At 37.6% G+C, this 22,718-nt stretch overlaps 2 protein-coding genes across 2 annotated transcripts in view; one reads left to right on the top strand and one right to left on the bottom strand.

The window, feature by feature from the left end:
• Nucleotides 1–22,716, top strand: part of LOC107732358 (serine/threonine-protein kinase MRCK alpha-like) — a gene marked incomplete at its 3' end in the record, with an annotated part of 65,934 nt that extends 43,218 nt beyond the window's left edge. Inside the window, exons 7-39 of the mRNA XM_016543653.1 lie at nucleotides 3,278–3,371; nucleotides 3,458–3,658; nucleotides 4,129–4,149; nucleotides 4,303–4,551; nucleotides 4,700–4,779; nucleotides 5,311–5,471; nucleotides 5,546–5,668; nucleotides 6,447–6,580; nucleotides 7,640–7,882; nucleotides 8,037–8,147; nucleotides 8,932–9,182; nucleotides 9,565–9,670; nucleotides 11,049–11,173; nucleotides 11,378–11,483; nucleotides 11,574–11,722; nucleotides 11,949–12,040; nucleotides 12,404–12,480; nucleotides 12,682–12,729; nucleotides 13,337–13,375; nucleotides 16,105–16,221; nucleotides 16,521–16,601; nucleotides 18,123–18,228; nucleotides 18,544–18,680; nucleotides 18,874–19,013; nucleotides 19,107–19,188; nucleotides 19,981–20,200; nucleotides 20,289–20,351; nucleotides 20,967–21,259; nucleotides 21,400–21,694; nucleotides 21,802–21,899; nucleotides 22,124–22,208; nucleotides 22,364–22,487; nucleotides 22,677–22,716. Of these exons, the coding sequence (XP_016399139.1) occupies nucleotides 3,278–3,371; nucleotides 3,458–3,658; nucleotides 4,129–4,149; nucleotides 4,303–4,551; nucleotides 4,700–4,779; nucleotides 5,311–5,471; nucleotides 5,546–5,668; nucleotides 6,447–6,580; nucleotides 7,640–7,882; nucleotides 8,037–8,147; nucleotides 8,932–9,182; nucleotides 9,565–9,670; nucleotides 11,049–11,173; nucleotides 11,378–11,483; nucleotides 11,574–11,722; nucleotides 11,949–12,040; nucleotides 12,404–12,480; nucleotides 12,682–12,729; nucleotides 13,337–13,375; nucleotides 16,105–16,221; nucleotides 16,521–16,601; nucleotides 18,123–18,228; nucleotides 18,544–18,680; nucleotides 18,874–19,013; nucleotides 19,107–19,188; nucleotides 19,981–20,200; nucleotides 20,289–20,351; nucleotides 20,967–21,259; nucleotides 21,400–21,694; nucleotides 21,802–21,899; nucleotides 22,124–22,208; nucleotides 22,364–22,487; nucleotides 22,677–22,716 (4,291 nt within the window). The remainder of the gene's footprint in view (nucleotides 1–3,277; nucleotides 3,372–3,457; nucleotides 3,659–4,128; nucleotides 4,150–4,302; nucleotides 4,552–4,699; nucleotides 4,780–5,310; nucleotides 5,472–5,545; nucleotides 5,669–6,446; nucleotides 6,581–7,639; nucleotides 7,883–8,036; nucleotides 8,148–8,931; nucleotides 9,183–9,564; nucleotides 9,671–11,048; nucleotides 11,174–11,377; nucleotides 11,484–11,573; nucleotides 11,723–11,948; nucleotides 12,041–12,403; nucleotides 12,481–12,681; nucleotides 12,730–13,336; nucleotides 13,376–16,104; nucleotides 16,222–16,520; nucleotides 16,602–18,122; nucleotides 18,229–18,543; nucleotides 18,681–18,873; nucleotides 19,014–19,106; nucleotides 19,189–19,980; nucleotides 20,201–20,288; nucleotides 20,352–20,966; nucleotides 21,260–21,399; nucleotides 21,695–21,801; nucleotides 21,900–22,123; nucleotides 22,209–22,363; nucleotides 22,488–22,676) is intronic.
• The window catches only part of LOC107732395 (frizzled-3-like), a 35,513-nt gene continuing 25,694 nt past the window's right edge, over nucleotides 12,900–22,718 (bottom strand). Inside the window, exons 8-9 of the transcript XR_001638869.1 lie at nucleotides 20,232–20,238; nucleotides 12,900–12,910 (exon numbers count right to left, since the gene is read on the bottom strand). The gene's annotated coding sequence lies outside the window, so the exon portion shown is untranslated. The remainder of the gene's footprint in view (nucleotides 12,911–20,231; nucleotides 20,239–22,718) is intronic.

The raw sequence follows: 22,718 nt of genomic DNA, 5'->3' as shown, positions 1-22,718 counted from the left end.
GTTGCCTGAGGATAAAGCCACATTCATCTGAACTGGCACAGGTGATTGGATGACCTCATAAAGAGCTTTGTTTGGCGACGTCGACGGCGTTCTTAGTGCTTGTAGAACAGCTTTTTTTCAACAACAGGGCCTTGACCTACAAGTTGAAGTTTCCACATAATCCACGCTTCCGTTTTTTTTTTTTTTGGAAATAATGGATTGAGCTCAGTGCTCGAGTAATAAAGGACAGAATGAATTGCTGAAATGTATACAACATCCCTATACAATGAGTCCCACCCCCTTCTCTTTCTTCCTGTCTATAGCTGACCAGCTGTCCCTGTGGTAGGCATGAGGCTGGGCCAGATGGTGCTCACAGATGGTTATTGTGGTCTTAAAGTGGGATTACCTCCCTCTGCTCGCAGTCCGCTGCTCCTTAAGACAGCAGCCCGGGACAGAGCCACCCAATTATCACCTACACTACAACCCCTGCTGACCAGACCGGACCCCTTAATGCACCATTACAAAGTGAATTGCATTTAGTCTAGCAGGAGGCATGCGGCCAGGTTAACCAAATCTAATATAGATATAAGACAAGCCAAGTTTAACAGTATAAATATAAGCTTAGCAATGAGTTACACACACAAGGATGGAGTAATAATGCTATGTAGTCATCGCCAATGGCTGTGTCATGAATATTTCCACATTATCTGTGGTAAACCTTGTTAGCTCATAGTGTTAATCTATGGACTCTGTAGAGCATATTTGTTTGGCTCAGAGTTTCTCTACTTCTGTAATTGGTTTAGCATGTCCTCCTCTGCTTACTGATGTTTGCTCTGTGGCACTGGACCGTGACGGTGAGAATGGCCCAATCAAGCCAAAACCCTCTTGGAAAGAAAAAAACTGTTTAAGACCTCAGTGACAGATTCAGCAAAATGAGGGGTCTGGATGGTCTGCAGAATTGGTCATGGATTATGGCTGTTGAGAGATCTGCTGTGCATTGGGTTCGAATTTGCTATTGAAAAAATATAAATGTATTTATAAATATTTTGTGTTTCAGTTAAAACACAAACTCAACCTAATTGATTGTGTCCGTGGAGCTGTACATAAATTCTGTAATGATTTCCTTCTGAAAAATGAATGCATCAATTGCGGGTTGTCATTGCATCTCATTGCACTAACTTTTTATTAAAAGTCAAACAATGCTTTCATCTGCCACAATAATGAAATAATAATGTCTCTGAATTATTACATTCATTTGGGTGCTTTATCTATTTATACTGGTACACTACTATTCAAAAATTTGTAATTCAAATAAATGCTGTTCTTTTTAGCATTATATCTTTAGATTTTTTTTTAAGGAATCCTGAAAAAAGTATCACATTTTATAAAAATGTTCTGTTTTCAACATTCACTATAATAAGAATTGAATAAGATGTTTCTTGAGCATCAAATTTAGCATATTAGAATGATTTCTGCAGGATCATGTGACATTGAAGACTGGAGTAATAACTACTAAAAATTAATCTTTGCCATCACAGAAATAAATGACAAAAAATTTTAATTAACAAATTATAAATATAATTAAAAATATAAATTATTTTAAAACATATTAAAACATAAAACTGTTATTTCAGATTGCAATAATATTTTACAATATTACAATGGCTTGTAATAAATTTTTATGAAATAAATGCAGCCTTAGTGAGCATAAGAGACTTATTTCAGAAAACGTACATCTTTCAGAGACTTTTGAATAGTGGTGTATAGTTAAATATAGTAAAGAAATATATTTTATATTTACTTATTTCATAGTTGATATATATGTATTAAAATGATTAAAATGAATTAAAATCATATGTATACAATACATTTTAAATGAAATCTTGTTGCATTTCTAAATAGTTTAGGCTTGTTTTCAGTGATTAAAAAATTCAGTGATTTCTTAATGGTTAAATAACTTACGAAACATGACACACAAACAGGTGTGCAGTATATTATAAACGTAGTGTTGACTTCATTATTCAGTGTGGATGAGGTCAAGCCATTATGAAAAGAGTTCCATCACCCACTGAGTTCCTACCACAATCTCAGACAGACCTCTCATACATGGTTCATTTTGGCCCTCTATTCAACTGCTCGACAGCAGGGGGTGGCTGCCTGCCTCTCATCTCACACACGCACACATATATATCTTCATATCTTGCATTAATAATCAACACTTAGGGAAAAAATCTCTGTGCTTTCCACTACTCTCCTCACGCAGTGTACTAAAACTCTGCCAAAGCTGGAAGATCACAGCTTACACACACACACACACACATACTGTATGAGCTTGTAATGTCTGCAATGTAGTTGGCTGTAAAGCGCAACAAAAACGTCAGTAGTGCTGAGTTTTAGGGTTTATGAGCTGTTATGATTAATGATGTGCTGACACTGGTAAATCCCCCGGCTGTTTGAGAGATAGCGTGCGCGTGTCCTTCAAAGTTTTGCTTATCTCTTTTACGACAGCCATCACTGTACTTGTGCCAGCCACAGGACAGTTGTGTGATTTATTTATATAGATAAACTTAGCCGTCTTAAACAGATATTGTATGAAACATCTCGGACAATTTAGAAATCTGGCACAAATTGTGCTGTTATTTGAGTAAGTGTAATACGGCAAGAGTGTGTACATGACCTTTGACCCTCATTAGGACACCACAGACCCTTTGTTAGTCCACCTGCACACCACTGTACCAGTGTGGTCTGATATATACACCTTTTATTTAACTATATGTACACATAATATAAATAATAACAAAAATAAACAAATAATACAGTAAGTATCAATTTATTTATATAATTTAATTTAATACATATGCACACACCATGGCAATGAATGATCATCCAGAGTGAGCAAAAGGGCTGGCAAAATCACTCTGGACCCCTCACATCCAGCACACTCCCTCTTTGAACTGTTGCCATCTGGTCGACGCTACAGAGCACTGAGCACCAGAACGGCCAGACACAGGAACAGTTTCTTCCCTCGGGCAATCCATCTCATGGTTCTATTTTTTATTTTTTATTATCTGTGTTTTTTGTTCTGTCACTGTCATTCTGTTACACTGTGGAAGTTTCTGTCACGAAAACAAATTCCTCGTATGTGAAAACATACCTGGCAATAAAAATAAAGCTCATTCTGATTCTGATTCTGATTATCATATTCATTTAGCATGACACTATAATCTTTGACTTTTTTGTTATGGTTCTTTTTGGTTTGGAACAAAAATGTTTATGATTGTGTTTTATGTGTAATCAGGGATATTAAGCCAGACAATATCCTGATGGACATGAATGGTCACATCCGACTGGCTGACTTTGGCTCATGCCTCAAGCTCATGGAAGATGGGACAGTGAGTTTGATCTTCAATCCTGAATTGTCAAGCACATGATTTCTTGTTAAGTAAGTCTTGTGTTATAATTTCCTGTTTTCTTTCAGGTCCAGTCCTCTGTGGCAGTTGGGACCCCGGACTACATCTCTCCAGAGATCTTGCAGGCTATGGAGGACGGGAAGGGGAAGTACGGGCCGGAGTGTGACTGGTGGTCTCTGGGTGTGTGCATGTACGAGATGCTGTATGGAGAGACACCCTTTTATGCTGAATCCCTGGTGGAGACTTATGGAAAGATCATGAATCATAAGGTTAGTTTGCATCGTAGACCAACATGTGATTCTGTGCAGTAACTTGACAGTGTTGTTATTTTCCAATGTGTATTTAAGGTGATATGTGTAATTTGTAGGTGTTAAAATACTGTACATTCTTCCTTTAGAGACAAGCAAGCCATTCATTGGTTGTTTCCCCTCAATAGTGTAAAAACGCTATACTATGAAAACATTTAGGAAAACAAGCTTTAGGAAAACAAGTGCTATTTATGCGATGCTAGTGATGCAGAAATTACACATTTCACCTTTAATTGTAGAGATCCTCTTCTGAAATCTGTTTGCAGTAGAGTAGCTTAATTTCTAGGTAACCCGTTCCTTTTTTAGTTCACCACCAGGATAATTTGTTTGTGTCTCTTTCTTGGTATAAAACAAAAAGTCATGAGTGGATTGTAGAAGTTTTGAATTAAAAATTATTTTTGTCTTTTCTTGACTATTTTATTCTGGATTAGTCATCTCAACCTAACAATGAGGTAAAAATTCACCTATTCATCAAGGTTCATTTAGTTCTGTGTGGGAATTAACTAATCGAGCACATGTAACTAGTGCAGATAGGCAGAGATATTTGAGAGAGTCTCAATGCGTAGCACTGAGCACTAAGTATGTTTTAACTCATTCATTCTCAGGAGCGCTTTCAGTTCCCACTTCAGGTGACAGATGTGTCTGAGGAGGCTAAAGATCTCATACGGCGGCTGATCTGCAGCAGAGAACACCGGTTAGGCCAGAATGGGATCGATGACTTCAAACAGCACCCCTTTTTCACAGGCATCGACTGGGACAACATCCGCACATGTGAAGCCCCCTACATCCCCGAAGTCAGCAGCCCCACTGACACTTCCAACTTTGACGTGGATGATGATTGCTTCAAAAACTGTGTATGTGTCTAATTTCTTTCTAATTTTATCCTGAAGCTGATGAATTTATTCCACACAAGTGCCTTAATGTGTGTTTGTTAGATTTTTGCAGAGACACATTTCCTCTTAAATATGCCACTATACAGAACTGGATTATATTATATTTTAGGAGACGTTGCCCCCACCTTCACACACACCATTTTCTGGACACCACCTCCCATTCATAGGCTTCACCTACACAAGCAAATGGTGAGTCATATATTTATTCATCCTGCCTTTTTAAAACATGTAAAAAAAAAATATATGACAGTTACATTGTTACAAAAGATTTATATTTCATATAAATGCAGAACTTTTCATTCATCAAAGAATCCTTAAAAATGCATCACAGTTTCTAGAAAAATACTGAGCAGCACAACCTTTTTATAACAGAGATAATAATAAATGTTTCTTGAGCACCAAATCAGTATATTAGAATGATTTCTGAAGGATTATTTGACTCATCACAGGAATAAATTATAATTTAAAATATATTAAAATAGAGAACAATTATTTTAAATTGTAATAATATTTCACAATATTACTGTTTTTGTAACTGTATTTTTAATCAAATATGTGTAGCTTTGGTGAGCATAAGAAACATTTTAAAAATACTAAAAAATCTTAACAACTCCAAACTTTTGAATGGTAGTGTAGGTTGTAGTGCACTTTAACAGTTTGATTTATTCTGCGGCATCACAAAATTTGAACTGCAGTTTCTTGTGTGATGTGGTTCTATAGCACACTATCAGATCGAGGGTGTCTGCGGGAGTCCATTGGACCGCCACAGGTAGATGCTGATCTTCAGCGAAGCCTGGAGGAGAGCCTGGCCTCAGAGGCCTATGAGAGGAGGATCCGACGTCTAGAGCAGGAGAAGACCGAACTTGCGCGTAAACTACAGGGTGAGGGCACTACCACATCCGCACTAAATCATATTTGATCTTTCTGTCTCTCTGAAACATCCTTTTTCCCTTAGAGTCCACGCAAACAGTGCAGGCACTGCAGTACCCTGATTCGGACGCCCCAGTGAATGCCAATAAAGAGGTAGAGATCCGGAGTTTAAAGAGTGAGATCGACATCCTGAAGAAACAGATAGCAGGTGAGAGCTCGATATTGGGTTAGAACACGCTCAGTCAAGGGCACAGTCCTGGTCTTGGGTCTTTATTGTACTCTATTGATTACCCATTGAGTGTAGTGACATCTCTAGACAAAGACTCTATAAGTGTTGGGTAAGTTACTCTAAAAAAGTAATTAATTACTAGTTACTAATTACATCTTCAACGGTATAATTAGATTACTGAACAAATTACTCTCTCCAAAAAAGTATTTAATCACTTATTACTAATTACTTTCTGAATCCTATATCAAAGTTAATGAATGATACAAGGAAAGACATGAAACGGTTCTTTTAATTCTTTCAAATAAATAATAGATAACTACATAAATTCTTCTGGTCACACTATCACTATTAACTAACTATTAACTATGAACTAACTACTTTTGTCTCAATATACTCCTAATTGCTGCTTATTAATACTTAGTAACGTAGTTGTTGACAATTAAGTTTAAGAATTGGGTAGGATTAAGGATTTAGAATAAGGTCTTGCAGAATAAGACATTAATATGTGCTTTTTAAGTAATAATAAACAGCCAATATCCCAGTAATATTCATGCTAATAACCAACTAGTTAATAGTGAGAATTGGACACTAAAGTGTTACAAATATTCTTATTAACTCACCAAAGTATTTAAACAAAAAATGAGAGTAATCCCTTACTTTACTTTTTCAAGGGAAAAGTAATTAAATTACAGTAACTAATTACTTAGTTACTAGTTACACCCAACACTGAGCCCGGCTTAATGTTTTGTCACATCAGACTCTGGTCAAGTGGAACAGCAGTTGGAGGAGGCCAGCACGGTTCGAAGAGACCTGGAAGACTCTTCTAAGGTCATCAGGAGCTTAGAGAAACAGCTGAAGAGTGTCACGCAAGAGAAAGATGATCTGCAGAAGGTACCTATTCCATTGCATTTTAAAAATAGGCATAAAATCATACTGTTAGCTTGCTTTCTACACTAGTCTAGGTAGCTGAAGCTTGTCAACTAGGTCAAGATGTTTGGAGTATGGTTAACTAGCTCAACCACGCCTCCACCAGGTGATCCAAGGTGGTTTACCAACTCTAATCATGTTGGCCTTTAATCCAAAAATGAGGATTCTAAATTACGTCTTAAACTAGTCTAAGATTTACTGGTTTTAGATGGTTTAAACCGGTCTAGCTGGTCTTCCAGCCTGGCCAAGCTGATGTTCAGCTTGTTAATCTGCTAAAAATGACCAAAACTCCTCTAAAACCATTAGAATACAGCGTGGCTAGACTGGGAGACCAGTAAACCACTTAAAGATGGTCTGTGCTGTGTGTGTTTTTTTTTCAGTGTAATTGCCTTAAAAGACTAACTAGTTCCCCTGTTTGTGACAGCTGGCATAGTATAATGGTAACAGTGACATGAGCTGACTAATCTTTAACCATGCTGTTTAACAGATTACTCTTTAACTCAATGACTAGTAAATAGTTGATCATAGACAGTAAAAGCTGGAATACACTATATGACTTTTAAAATGTGAACATATTTTAAAACGCTAGGGATCAACTTTGTAAACTGTTACAGAGAAATATTGGGCATCATGCATTAAACGACTGAGGATCACACACTACCAGACTTTTAAGTTATACTGAACATAACAAATTATTGCAGAATCATGTCACATTAGTAGGAAGACACATGACGAATGAAAACAAAATATCTCAAAATATCAAACGTGTCTGATGTCTTCTGACTGGATGGAATCAGTCTTCTTTTAGTCTGAAGCTAAAAGTCTGTGTCCATAATGCACTATGTGATTTTCGATGAAATCTGTAAACTGTGACTGCCCAAAATCTGCAGATTGACTCTGACTTTCGGTAGTTAGCATTGACTTGTCCAGTCTGCAGATCAGGGGAAATATCTGGTAAATAGTTGTGTAGTGTATTCCAGCCTTAATTTATGGTAACTTTGACTCTGTAATGAATATGTGAAGGAGCTGCTGGAGTTGGCAGAGAAAGTGAAGGCTCAGGGGAAGGAGCTAAAGGAGGCTCACAGTCAAAAGAAGGTGGCCATAGAGGAGTTCTCTGAGCTGAACGAGCAGCTGAGCGATCTGCGCTCACAAAAGCAGCGGTTGAGCCGACAGTTCAGAGACAAAGAGGAGGAGATGGAAGGAATTTCGCAGAAACTAGAGGCTCTACGGCTAGAGATTCGCAAAGCTGAGAGAATGCGCAAAGAGGTATACTTACTGAAACTTACTGGTGTTTGACCTCTTTATATAAGCCAAGTCAACATGTTTGTAATTTTGATGCAGTGCCCCAGCAATCATCAGTGGTATCGTATTTGTGGTTTTGTTGGCTGCGTATTTGAAGTTTGTGGTGTTTTCCTCGCAGTTGGAGGCCCAGGCCGAGGAGCAAGCAGCAGAAGCTCTGAAAGAGAGGAAGATACGAGAGAGAACCGAACAGTACAGCAGACAGTTGGAGGAGGAACTGGAAGGGATGAAGGTGACAATGCATGAGTACATTAATATACATTAATTGCCTGATAATTTGCCATTTAGAAATGTTATGTGTATATATATATATATATATATTATATATATATTAAAGTTACAAAAGTGATTTAGTCAAGAGCAGTGAGAGATTAACATGAATGACAGACAGCAGGAATATTAGACTGCTGTCACTTTAAGAGCTACCCAGATCTGATATACTGCTACCCTTGTTTTCCTTCTCAGCTGTTTGCTTTCACTTAAGACCAAAAATACTGTGTTTGCGAGGATACTTGCAAAAACAGGCATACAAGTGTGTGTATTTAACCGTTCAATGCTTATAAAGCGGCAAAAATAACTCTGTTCAATACTTCCGTACTCTCTGAGCACCGTCTTCACGTGCGTGCGCCTGTTGATTGTGTTTCAACGGTTTAAAATCAAATTATTATTCAATAAAATAAAAATTAAACCGCAAGGTTTAAAAAACACGTGCAAACGATGACCACGTAGCACAGCAACATCACGTGAGCATGTGATAGAGAAGATAGTCCAAAATCTCTACTGGTGTATATATATATATATATATATATTGTTGACAACATGTCTACTTTATATTAAAATGTATATGAATTTTCACACCACTGTATATATATATATATATATATATATATATATATAATATACATATACATGAAAAACTCTTTTAGATCTTGTTTGCTCCCATTTTCCTCCTTTTCTCTCATTCTCTTAGTCCTTTCTTTCACTTCATGCTTGCATGTGTCTCGATCCTCCTACAGCAGTTGAAACAAACCGGGCCACCTCACGCAGCGGCAAGCTCAGACCAACAGCAGGAGCTGATGCGCATACGGGCAGAGCTGGAGAAGAAGAACGTGCAGTATGAGGAGGAGTTGTGTCGCAGAGAGACACTCCACAGCAGCGAGCTGAAGGGCCTGAAGAAGGAGCTACGCGATGCTGAGGGTCAACACCTCACATTTCAGAAAGAGATTCTCATGCTCAAAGACAAACTGGAGAAAACCCGCAGAGAAAGGTACATGTGTGACTATATGTGACCAGGTTTTTATGCAGTTTCTTTACATTGTCAGTAAAAGCATCGTGTAATCGTACAGCTGCTGGCACATTTAGCCTTTGCATATAGGCAGATATTTACAGCTTTTCTTGTCTGCCGCCCACTTAGGCAGAAAGAGCCAATCAGATGCACCAGATTGTTTTTATATGACATTAAGAGGCATAAATCTGATATTGAATGTAAGAACCATGGTCTGTGAATGTTCCATGGTCATAATGAGACCACCAGCTTGTTGGGCCACCAGTGTGAACCTGTAGATCTGTTTCTATACATTGAATTTTCATAGTAGCAGAATGTAGCTGTACTGTAAACTTCATCATGTTCATTGTTGTGTTTGTAACAGCCAAACTGAGCGAGAGGAGTTTGAGACGGAGTACAAGCAGAAGTACGAGAGGGAGAGAGCGCATCTGACAGACGAAAACAAGAAGCTCGCAAGTGAAGTGGAGAAAGTGAGATCTCTATCGCTCTCACAAACACATGTGCCAACGCCCATGATATGCATTAGCCTGTGTCTCTTTCATCACAAAAAGTATACATCAAACCCCTTCTCCTCTGGCACTCTTTCCCCAAATCTGCTAACATTCCTAGAGAGAGATTGTAACCACACACACTTACACAAAATTGCGTCTTGGCTCAGCCACTGTTTACTTTGGACTGCGGGTTAAAATGGGAATCAGCCAGTCAAATAATTCTGCAAGTTTGGACATATCAGATATTAAAGGGCTCCTTATTTTTGGTGGCATGGATATTAAACATTATTCATTTCGTAAAAATACCTGGAAACCCAAAACACAAAGGCAGTTTAAAACAATAGCGCAGCCGGCCAGAGCTGTCATGTCAAATGCCAGATTGGATGAGGTTTCGAAACATAAGCAAGAATGATGGCATTTGGAAGGAATTGAACCAGGATGTGAAATGCCTGAATAAATTCACATTCTTATCAAAGAGCACTGCAGAGGTTTTGCATGGACTCGCCGAAACATATTATGTTTGCTTCCTGTCTTTCGTACAATGTTCAGTTTCCTACTGAACAAAAAACCAATGAAAGCTAGTAAAGTTGATCTGGGATAAATGACAAACTGCGCTATTATTTTTCTAATTGATTAGATGATCAAATGAGAGAAAAACTGCCATAGATTTACACTTAAAGGGATAGTTCACCCAAAAATGAAAATGGTCATTATTTACTCACCCTCAAGCTATTACAAACGTGTATGAGTTTCTTCCTTCTATTGAACGCAAAAGAAGAAATTTTGAAGAATGTTGGTAACCAAACAGTTGACAGTAGCCATTGACAGTATTCCATACTACTGACATACAAAGTCAGTGCTTGCTTGGTTACCAACTAATTATGTGTGGATAGATTTTAAATTTTAGTTTAAGTTCTAGTAATTAAGTTCTAGTAATTTTGTTATGTGCTTTTTTGTATTATTTATATATTTAATATTTATTTTTAATTTCTTTTTAGCTTTATTTTTTATTTGTTTTTGTTATTTTTAGTCATTTTAGTGCTTGTCAACGTTAGCCGTCATGAAAGTTTTTTTAAGTTTAATTTTATTATATAATACAATTATGCAGTAATATGATAAAAATATATATTTATTATTTATAATAAATATCTAAATTTGATATTTTATTTAAGCTTTTTTCAGTTTATGTTTTTGTTGTTTTAGGTTTAGTTAACCATAACAACACTGGTAGCAACATGCTAACAACCACCTTAGCAACTGCAATGCCTGTCATATCCACCCAATAACTATCCGTCTGCTTCCTCACATCTTTACTTTTCTGTTCTTAACTCTTTGTGGTCTCCTTTTCTCTTTTCAGCTGAGCTCTATATATGAGCAGCTCAGTAATAGTCACAGGCAGCTGGAGGAGGAGTTGAGAGAGTTGGCTGATAAGAAGGAGAGTGTTGCCCATTGGGAGGCCCAGATCACTGAGATCATCCAGTGGTGAGTGGAGCCCCCTACCTGCAGCCACATGACATCACACTTGCAGAGAAAGATGCATGATGATCATGACCTTTACCCATGTCTGCATGGCTTTGCGGATCTAGATCATGCAGATAATTTGACCATTCATCACTTGAATACAGTTGCATATACACATTTTGTGGTTTATGTCAAGGTAAAGCTAAGCTAAACTAATCTATACAGGGTGAGCGATGAGAAAGATGCTCGTGGTTACCTCCAAGCTCTAGCCACAAAAATGACAGAGGAGCTTGAAGGGCTCAGGAACACCAGCTTGGGAGCCAGAGGAACGGTGAGACATGCCCACAGCAGATAAAGATGAAACCCATATTCTCATTTTCCTGCATGTCTGATGTGGTGGGCCTCTTTCTCGCTTTGTTAGGACATGCCGTGGAAGATGAGGCGCTTTGCTAAGCTGGACATGTCTGCACGTCTGGAGCTGCAGTCTGCGCTGGATGCTGAGATCAGAGCCAAACAGTCCATCCAGGACGAGCTTAACAAAGTCAAAGCATTTAACATTGCCACAGAATGGTAAGACCACACATATCAGCATAGTTCTGCTTAACTCTACTGAAACTAGAGATCTGGTTTGCTGATTTCATTTAAAGTCTAATAACTTTTTTTCAGCTCAATCAACATTCGTTTCACTCTTTATGTGCATAGTATACATTTAGCTTATTTTGTTCACTCTCTTTTTGAATGAGGTGAATTTAAATAGAGTGGCATAGTTTTTTGTCTGTTATTTTTTATCTTACAGCAAATTGCAAGATTCCGAAAGTAGAAACCAGGAGCTGCTTTCAGAAATTGAGAGGCTGAGGAAGGAGACAGAGGAGCTGAGACTGAGGAGAGGTGGTGATCAGTGTTATTTATATATTTTGTAACATTTATTAATATTTTAAATATTGAATAGTTTTTTTATTTATTTAGTTTTAGTAATTTAAAAATTTTTTTTTTTTATTTATTCCTATATAGCTTTCATTTATTTTTATTTCCATTTAATTTGAGTAATTGTAGTACTTAAACTAATTTCAGTTAATTGCCAAGGCAACATTTAATTAACAAAAACAACAAAAACACTGGTGACAATCAAATATCCAACCTACTCAGCATTGCTTTTCATGATGTGACATAAAAAGAGCATTTCTGGCTATGTTACAGTCTAATTTGATGAGATTTTAAAAATGTGTTTTGATAAGATTCTGTCATTTTTAGGAGTGAAGCATCAGGATTCCCAGAATTCTTTCTTGGCATTTCTCAATGCGCCCACTTCTGCTCTGGATCAGTTTGATGTAAGTTTGAGATCCCAGGCGTTGTTCATGAGAATATCTGCATAGAGGTTCACTCTGGTTTCCAAAGAAATCTTTCTCATCATTCTTATTGATTTTTTTTTACACGCTTTCTGTATTCTCCTGATCTGTTGTATTATTTTCAGTTTTTTTTCTCCTGTCATAATGGTTATTGTTTTGTTTTTTCATTCTGTTGTCCATCAGGACTCATTTTCTTCCTCTTCGTCTTCTTTAGTTGAATTTTGGGAAGATGTAAGTTCTTCTTCAGCCCTGTTATAGTGGAATGTCTTTTTGCATCATTCATTTTACACATTTAAAAGCAGACAAGTAAAGGCCCTACTCCAGTTATGGAACTCCCACAGGAATAATAACAGAATATCAAAGGAAGCTCAACTCGCAATTGATTCTAATACAGTTTGGCATTAGCATGTTGCTAAGCTAATAGCACAACATTCAAATAAGTATAAAAGTACACAGCACAGACAAATAAAGGGTAACAAAGGACTTTTTTCACTACACTAATACTTTGTATTCATACTTTTCTGTATTGAATTCAGTATTGAATTGATTTTATGTTCTACCAACGATATAGTTCATGGTTATGCTGTACTTATCTGATCCTACATCCACTCCAGTGTCTTGTGGTAGTGACTCCTTGGAGTTCTTTGATGTGAAGTGATTCCTTTGTGCATGTAAACTATGCCCAGAAATCCAACCACAGATTAGACGTGTTCTTACACGCCCTCATTCCCTTCCCTCCGTTCTCCAACCTGCCGTCCCAGGCCATGATCGTATCCAGCTGACACTTGTACATGACGTTTGACTCTCCTCTCATCTTTTTTTCTCTCTCCATATAAAGCGATCACCCTCTTTTGGTCCTGGAAGCAAAACCAGACGTGTAAGACCCGTTTTTGTCCTGTGTCACAGCAAAATCCCCCCTCTATCATATTTTTTCCTGAGGTTGTAATGGCCTGTTTTGCAGACTGCATGGGTGGCAGCTCTACTTAAACTAATTTCAGTTAATTGCCAAGGCAACATTTAATTAACAAAAACAACAAAAACACTGGTGACAATCAAATATCCAACCTACTCAGCATTGCTTTTCATGATGTGACATAAAAAGAGCATTTCTGGCTATGTTACAGTCTAATTTGATGAGATTTTAAAAATGTGTTTTGATAAGATTCTGTCATTTTTAGGAGTGAAGCATCAGGATTCCCAGAATTCTTTCTTGGCATTTCTCAATGCGCCCACTTCTGCTCTGGATCAGTTTGATGTAAGTTTGAGATCCCAGGCGTTGTTCATGAGAATATCTGCATAGAGGTTCACTCTGGTTTCCAAAGAAATCTTTCTCATCATTCTTATTGATTTTTTTTTACACGCTTTCTGTATTCTCCTGATCTGTTGTATTATTTTCAGTTTTTTTTCTCCTGTCATAATGGTTATTGTTTTGTTTTTTCATTCTGTTGTCCATCAGGACTCATTTTCTTCCTCTTCGTCTTCTTTAGTTGAATTTTGGGAAGATGTAAGTTCTTCTTCAGCCCTGTTATAGTGGAATGTCTTTTTGCATCATTCATTTTACACATTTAAAAGCAGACAAGTAAAGGCCCTACTCCAGTTATGGAACTCCCACAGGAATAATAACAGAATATCAAAGGAAGCTCAACTCGCAATTGATTCTAATACAGTTTGGCATTAGCATGTTGCGAAGCTAATAGCACAACATTCAAATAAGTATAAAAGTACACAGCACAGACAAATAAAGGGTAACAAAGGACTTTTTTCACTACACTAATACTTTGTATTCATACTTTTCTGTATTGAATTCAGTATTGAATTGATTTTATGTTCTACCAACGATATAGTTCATGGTTATGCTGTACTTATCTGATCCTACATCCACTCCAGTGTCTTGTGGTAGTGACTCCTTGGAGTTCTTTGATGTGAAGTGATTCCTTTGTGCATGTAAACTATGCCCAGAAATCCAACCACAGATTAGACGTGTTCTTACACGCCCTCATTCCCTTCCCTCCGTTCTCCAACCTGCCGTCCCAGGCCATGATCGTATCCAGCTGACACTTGTCGTTTGACTCTCCTCTCATCTTTTTTTCTCTCTCCATATAAAGCGATCACCCTCTTTTGGTCCTGGAAGCAAAACCAGACGTGTAAGACCCGTTTTTGTCCTGTGTCACAGCAAAATCCCCCCTCTATCATATTTTTTCCTGAGGTTGTAATGGCCTGTTTTGCAGACTGCATGGGTGGCAGCTCTGATTGTGGTGATATCTGTATTGCATGAGACCTTTAATGCTTAAATGCATCTGAAATGTGTTTGGGAACCTTTCTTTCATCTGTTGAAACACATATGAACCATATATGTGATTGAAGTGTTATATATTAATATACTTCAGAGAATCTGGGTTATTGACTGGGTTAGTTAATTAAACTTGGTGGTTTATCTTCCATACCATGTGCTTTTATGGTACATTTTAAAAGCCCATTTAAATGGAAACATATAAATTCATTTACTTGGCTTAATATTTGGATCTAATTTTAACTTTTGCACATGTATAGAGATTAAAAAGAAAAATAAGTTGTATAAAAGTTGATTGCTTAAAATGATCATTTTCCCATCATTTACTGACCGTTTTTTCGATCCAAACCTCGTATTGTTTTTCTCCATGGTGCACAGAATAAGTTTTCACTGTCTTCTTTTTCTTTCAAAGATGGTCAAAATCCAAAAAAAAAAGAAAAGTTTCAAAGATGTTATGGTGCAGTAGTTTTCTATTTCAAACGAATGTTGTTCTTTGGAACTTTCTGTTCATGAAAGAATGCTGAAAAAAATTATCATGGTTTCCACAAAAATATTAAGCTGCAACAGTTTTCAACAAAATAATGAGATGTTTATTGAGCAGCGAATCAGCATATTAGAATGATTTCTAAAGGATCATGTGACACTGAAGCCTAGAATAATGGCTGCTGAATATTACATTTTGCCATCACAGGAATAAATTACATTTTAAAATATATTAAAATAGACAACTTTTTTTTTTTTTTACATTGCAATAATATTTTCCGATATTACTGTTTTTGCTGTATTTTTTATCAGCTAAATGGAGCTTTATTGATCATAACAGGTTTCATTTTAAAACATTAAAAAAAATCTTAATCAACCCCAAATTTTTTAACAGTAGTGTAGTTATTTGTTGAAAAGTTATACAGAAATCATACAGGTTTGGAAAGACATGGCAGTGAGCAAATGATGAATGAATTTTCACGTTTCTGTAAACTAATCCTTTACAGATCACTTTAATGTAAGACCCTCATAAATTGTGGATATACTTCCCTTTATTGTTTTTCTCCCCATGCTGTTTCTCTGCCTTTCATTCCGTCTTGCATGTGTAGTTGGTGTGTGGTCTCTGTGTAGTGGGTGTATTGTGCCTTCACTCATTGGCTTGGTGCCTGGGTGCACATGCTTTGTTCTGCTTAGAGGGTGTAATTCCAGTAAAAATATTATTGTCATTATACCGCTGCGAGTGTGTTTCACTCTGCATGGTGGCATATTCTTCTGGTATCACAGGCTGTGCCGCATGACACATTTTGTATAATTACCATCTTTTTGTATCTTAGCTTGACTCGGCCGATTTCACTCCCTCCAACACTCCGTCACGAGATGAAGACTCAAGATCTCGGCGTATATCACGCTCACGCTCCCCATCCACCGCCAGTGACATGGAGCCTATTGAGGTATCATTTGGACTCTTAAAGGAATAGTCCGCCTAAAAATGAAAATACTGTTACTATTTAATTGCCCTCATGTTATTCCAGACTGTGAAGCACAAAAGCAGATGCACGGGCCACTTTTTTCCATATAATTAAAGTGATCCAGCCTGGATCCAGCATTTAAGATTAATGTTTTTGTGTTTCACAGAAGAAAGAAAGGCAGGTTTGAAATGATGACAGAATTTTAATTTCGAGTCAATTATTCCTTTAACTCTTACCATCACTTCTGTTTATATAATAATGTGTTGGTGTCCTCCTCCTAGTTGATTGACCAAACGTCACGTAGTCTTCAGGCTCCAACAGGAAGATCAGGCTATGGGAGCTTGGGGCACTCATCACCTAAGGTAACTGTTTACATTATAGCAGTAGAAATGTGTCAATCTGTATAGATTACACTACTTTTCAAATATTTGGGGTGGGTAAGAGTTTGAAGTGTTTTTGAAAGAAGTCTTATGCTCACCAAGGCTGCATTTATTTAGTAAAAAAACAGTAACAATAAAATTGTGAAATATTATTACAGTTAGAAAAGAACTGTTTTCTATTTGAATATGTTTAAAATGTTAATTATTTCTGTGATGGCAAAGCTGAATTTTCAGCAGCCGTTGCTCCAGTCTTAAGTGTCACATGATCCTTCTGAAATCATTCTAATATGCTGATTGGGTGCTCAAGAAACATTTATTATTCTATTTTTAGGATTCATTTATAAACAGCATTTGGAATTTGGAATTTTTGGAAACCTTATGAATGTCTATATGTATTATAAAATTATTAATTTGCTTCCTTGCTGAATAAAATTAAGACATTTTTTACTGAGCTCAAACATTTGAACTGTAGTGTATTATTGTATTCATTTTACCATTCCATACATTTCTATATTTGTGCTGCAGAACTGCTTTAAGTATTAATTTAAGTAGATTATCCAGAAATATGCATTACCATATGGTTGTTTAATATTATAAACCATTTTTCATGAATTTCCAGCAAAAATAAGTATTGTGCGATAATACTGTATTGTGCTATAGGAATTTTGTCTAATAATCCTATTGTCTAACATTTGTCTTAATCAGTGGTGTAGTGGTGCCTGGAGAAGTGGGTATACTCTTAATTTATGTCCCCATTTTTTTAAACGGCCCAGCAAAGGATGAACGGCCTGTGTTATAAACAGTGACGTAAGACTAGTCTTGCATATTTAGTTCACCCCAAAATGGTCTCCGTTCCCTCCTTCAGGGAACGAGGGTTACCATACGTAACCGAGACGTTTTCTCTGTATTTGAGCTGTTTCGAACTTACTGTTTGAATGCATTTGTTTACTCTGGATCCTTGGACTGAAAAGTTTACAGGAGTTTACCGGTTTTTAAGCTATTGTTTTCGTTGTAATGTACTGATTCAAATTAGTAATCAATAATTAACTATTATTTTACCACTCTGCGCGCATCCCCTTACATGCTCTCGCGCATGAAGAAGCAGCATCTCTGTCTGTCGGCAATCAGCATCCTCTCTGACTGACGGAGCTCGCGCAATAATCAAACTTATTTCAAAGGAAGCGGCGCCACGGTCCTGACCGCATCACTGTCTTTACTGGGTATGTTTAGGGAATATTTGCATTTATTCACATGCGATTTGATTAGCTAGTCATGGTGGACTGTCATGATTTTGGCTAATGCAGGACACTACTGAATGATGCGCATCAGAGGGGATTTAGAAGTGGGTATACGCAAAGCCGACTGATAAAGAAGTGGGGTATACGCTGTATACCTGCGTATACCCTCCACTACACCACTGGTCTTAATGCTGTAATGTTTCTATTGAAACATCTATGGATATGGTTATGGTTAATTACATTGCTGATGTTCTCTGCTCCACAGCCAAAGGCGCACCAGTTTAGTGTGAAGACCTTCACTGTTCCCACCAAATGTGCCCAGTGTACCTCTCTAATGGTGGGACTCATCCGTCAGGGCTGCACTTGTGAAGGTAAGACAACAGAAAAGAAAGGAGTCTGGGTGTTTAAAGTATTAGAAACGACTGTAAAAATTATCATTTTTTTAGTTTTCGAGATGTTAAAACCCCTATGACTTTATTTCTTCTGAGGAACACACAAGGAGAACCAGCATAAATCTTTAATATTTCCCCTATTGTGTTCCACAGAAGAAATAAAGTCATACGGGTTTGGAAACAAAAATAAGGGTGAACCTTTCAGGTTTATTGAATGTTCTCCAATCCAAGGATGCCTTATTGGCAGAATGCTCAGTAATACTCACTGCCATTGTCTTCCACTTCTCCTTACAGTCTGCAACTTCTCCTGTCACGTCACCTGTGCTGATAAAGCACCCTCTGTGTGCCCCGTCGCACCAGACCAAACCACGGGCAAACTGGGAATTGACACTCAGAGGGGCATTGGGACTGCATATGAGGGCCATCTTAGGGTAAGAGTGGTCAAATATGTTTTCTCTTCATATTTTGTTCACTGTTGACCACTCTGTTTTATTTATGGGGTTCAGAAATGACCACATACCTTTTCCACCGTTGACTGTTTATCTGGATGTATACTATAGGCCACAAACTTTTTTTTTTTTTTTTTTGGCTGACTTGTAATGAAGCTTTGACGGTCTTTTCCAGATACCAAAGCCCACAGGAGTGAAAAGGGGTTGGCAGAGGGTCTGGGCAGTGGTATGTGACTTCAAACTTTTCCTGTATGAGCTTGGAGAAGGGAAAGGCGCCCAGCCTGGTGTTACAGTTAACCAGGTCATTGACATGAGGTGAGGGAGATCTTCATTCAAATGTGATGCTCAAATATTTAAGAAGTCAAGTATTTCATATATTGTACTTGTACACGCTTTTATCCTGAGCAGGGATGAAGAGTTTTCCGCCAGCTCTGTTCTGGAGTCTGATGTCATCCATGCTAACAAGAAGGATATCCCCTGTATTTTTAGGGTAAGAGCATACAGGCAATTTGTAATTTCTCACTGTAGAATATCTTTTTCTGACATCCTGTCATTTTTCTATGACAATTACATTTTTTATTATAATTTTGAAGTTGTTTTGCTTATTATTTTTGTGGGGGGGAAAAAGTGTTTATTATTATTATTGTTTTTAAATCTGAGCCCACATTTTTGAAAGGTAATTCCAAGTTCAACAAAAAATTCAAATGACATTTTTCAAGGTATACGCATACCTTGAAAAATGTCATTTGAATTTTTTGTTGAACTTGGAATTTGTTCGCAAATACTGTACAAGGAGAGACTGATATGAATAACAATATTGTAAAACGTGCTTATGAAAGTATTTCTTTAGATTATTTTGTAGTATAATTATGATATATATTGTTGTTTTTATTGCCATAGAAATGCAAAATGCAATAACTACACATTTTGTCTAAATTTAGTTATAACCAAAAGCGGATCTCTAAATCTTTGATCTGTTCTGTTACAAACAACCATTTTTGGCCATTTGTCTTAGCTCCAGTGTTGATGTAATAATTGCATTGTGCCTTTGTAGAATAGGAATAGTCATTTATTTTTTGTCCTAAATTCTTCACTTTCCTCTTTCATCAAGCATTTTTTCTCACAAAGGTTTCTTCAAAATATAACAGATCAAATAATAGCGATCAGGCGATTATGTAATAATCATGACTGAACTAACTATAGCCTTAGGCAGTCATTAGTCATTTCATTTCAAGACAGTTTTGAATTGCTTTTTATATATTGTTCTCCGTTCATTCCACAGGTAACAGCATCTCAGCTGTCCGCCTCCTCCAGTCAGAAGACATGCATCCTGATCCTTGCCGACAATGAGCAAGAGAGGACAAAGTGGGTGTGTGCTCTGAATGAACTGCACCGCATCCTGAGGAAAAACAAGCTGAAGGAGCGCTTCGTGTATGTGCCTAAAGAAGCGTATGACAGCACCCTTCCTCTCATCAAAACCACCCAGACTGCTGCTATTATAGGTACAGACAGAGACACACAAAGAGCAAATACTGATACTCTTACCAAGTGTTTAATCCAAAATGTTTGATTGTCACAATTTCTGTTTAGACCATGAACGGTTTGCTTTGGGGAATGAGGAAGGCCTGTTTGTAATCCACGTCACCAAAGACGGTAAAACTTCCTTCATTAATCCTCCTATTTCTTCATTACCCAATAAACTGAAGGTTTGTGTCTTAGTGGTCAAAAATCTAGACTGGTGACTTAAAGTTTGTTGGTTTAAACCTTGTAAAGTCTGATGTATGAGCTACCAGGGCGCTTCAGGGTAGTTGAGGTACAATTTCTGTAATTCCCAAATGTTAAAAACATTGACATGCTCTCCATCATTTTGACAGAAAAAAATTAGTCTATTGCATTGGAATGCCAGACGTTTACTTAATTTTAGGGAGAATGAAAACAACGACAGATAAAAATAGAGCATGATGGAAAATGTAGAACCCAGTCTGTCAGAGTGACAGAGAATGGTTATTTTTAGTATAGCCTCTAAGTGTGAATGACCTTTCTTTGCATGAAAGCAGGTAAATCAATGTTTTTTTTCTATTTTTCCTGTGTATCAGAGCAGACATCTGATTACAAATCTATTAAAGGTGGTAAACTCTCAAAATAAGATATAACAGTTTTTTAACTGTTTTAAACAGTGCACTACCATTGCTGAACCACAAGTCCATTAAAACTGAAATAACTGATGCAAGACCAACATTCATTGAACATTTTTGTTCTCTCTGCTAGAAATTGTTCGCGTGGGTGACATTAAGAAAGTGCATCATGTAGAACTGATGCCCACAGAGCACCTAATGGCAGTCATCTCGGGCAGGAACCGACAAGTGTGTCTGCTCCCCATGGCGGGGCTCGATGGGAGGGAGATTGACAAGAATAAGGTGGCAGATACTAAAAACTGCCAGGCACTGGTGTCTGGTGTGGTGCGCAATAGCACCTGCTTCTGCCTCGCCAGTAAAAGACAGATCTCCTGCTATGAAATTAACAAGAGCAAGTCTCGCTACTGCCATCTGGTGGACATACAAGTACAGTATTCAAAACCCTTCTCATTTTTTCAAATCAAGTATATGCAGCCTAATTGTAAATAGTGTTCATACTCATTAGATCACAAAGAGCATCTTTGCTAGCATACACAGCAATATCAACAGCCCTTTCTATATCTCAGGCTCCAGGAATTGTCCAGTGGATGGTGCTCTTCGGCCAGCAGTTATGTGTAGGCTACCAAGCGGGCTTCATGCGCTACAGTTTGCATGGAGATGCCCCTCCGGTCAACTTACTTCACCCAGATGACCCCACGTTGGCGTTTATTAGGGCAGACAACTTGGATGCCCTTTGTGCAGTGGAAATCTCCCATAAAGAACGGCTGCTCTGCTTCAGCAAAACTGCAGTGTATGTGGACACACATGGCAGACGCGCGCGCCAGCAGGAGCTGATGTGGCCCGCGACGCCCACCGCCTGCTGTGAGTAGAGAGAATCTATTTACACTTAAGGGTTAAAGACAAGGGTCAGGGTGTGGCTGTGAAAAGGTTTTGTTAGATTGACCTTGTGGATGATTTACATCTGGCAGGCTACAACGCCCCCTACCTGTCAGTCTACAGTGAAAATGCAGTGGATGTGTTTGATGTGAACACTATGGAATGGATTCAGACCATTCCTCTCAAAAAGGTTTGCTTATTTCAATTTCAGAAGTCTTTAAAAAAAATGTTATTATTATAAATAAAGAATTCTTGCACACCTATCACAATTGTTTTCAACATTTAATAATAATAAGAACTGTTTCTTGAGCACCAAATTAACATAATAGAATGACTGAAAGCTTTTTATTTACTGAAACACATAAATGAGTCATCTTATAAATGAATAAATAAACTTTGACTGGCTCCGTGCAGGTCCGGCCGTTGAACATGGATGGCTCTTTGAATCTCCTGGGCCTAGAGACGGTCAGACTCATCTACTTCAGAAACAAGACTGCAGGTAACGGCACTGCCTCTAATTTAGTGAAATGCAAGAATTATAGCTCACGTTGGGTGTAGTTGTTTGAAACTTTTTGTTTAGTAGTGCTGTTTGATGTAATGAATAATTCAGATTTGAATAATATGTCTGATAATGCATAATGTGTGTGTGTTTAGAGGGGGACGAACTGGTGGTGCCTGAGGTGTGTGATAACAGCAGGAAGCAGATGGTACGCAGCATGGGCAGCAAGAGACGATTCTCATTCCGTATTCCTGAGGAGGAGAGACTGCAGCAGAGGAGGTGAATGTCACACACACACACACACACACACATATTATTTCATAATACATTTGTAGTATGCTTTTTTTTTTAAGGTCTGGCTTCAGTATCTTAATTTTTATTTTTTGTTGTTATTTCAAAATATCATTATAGTCATTATAGGGCTATTATATTAACTTAACTTGTGTGTGTGTCTGTGTGTGATTGCAGAGACATGTTGAAAGATCCAGAGAAAAGGAACAAGTTGATCTC

The sequence above is a fragment of the Sinocyclocheilus rhinocerous genome, unplaced genomic scaffold (genome assembly GCF_001515625.1).
Source record: "Sinocyclocheilus rhinocerous isolate Xijiao unplaced genomic scaffold, SAMN03320098_v1.1 scaffold68, whole genome shotgun sequence".
Classification (NCBI taxonomy): Eukaryota; Metazoa; Chordata; class Actinopteri; order Cypriniformes; family Cyprinidae; genus Sinocyclocheilus; species Sinocyclocheilus rhinocerous.
The sequence above is the reverse complement of the archived record's forward strand: the minus strand, read 5'-3'. Positions and strand labels throughout refer to the sequence as shown.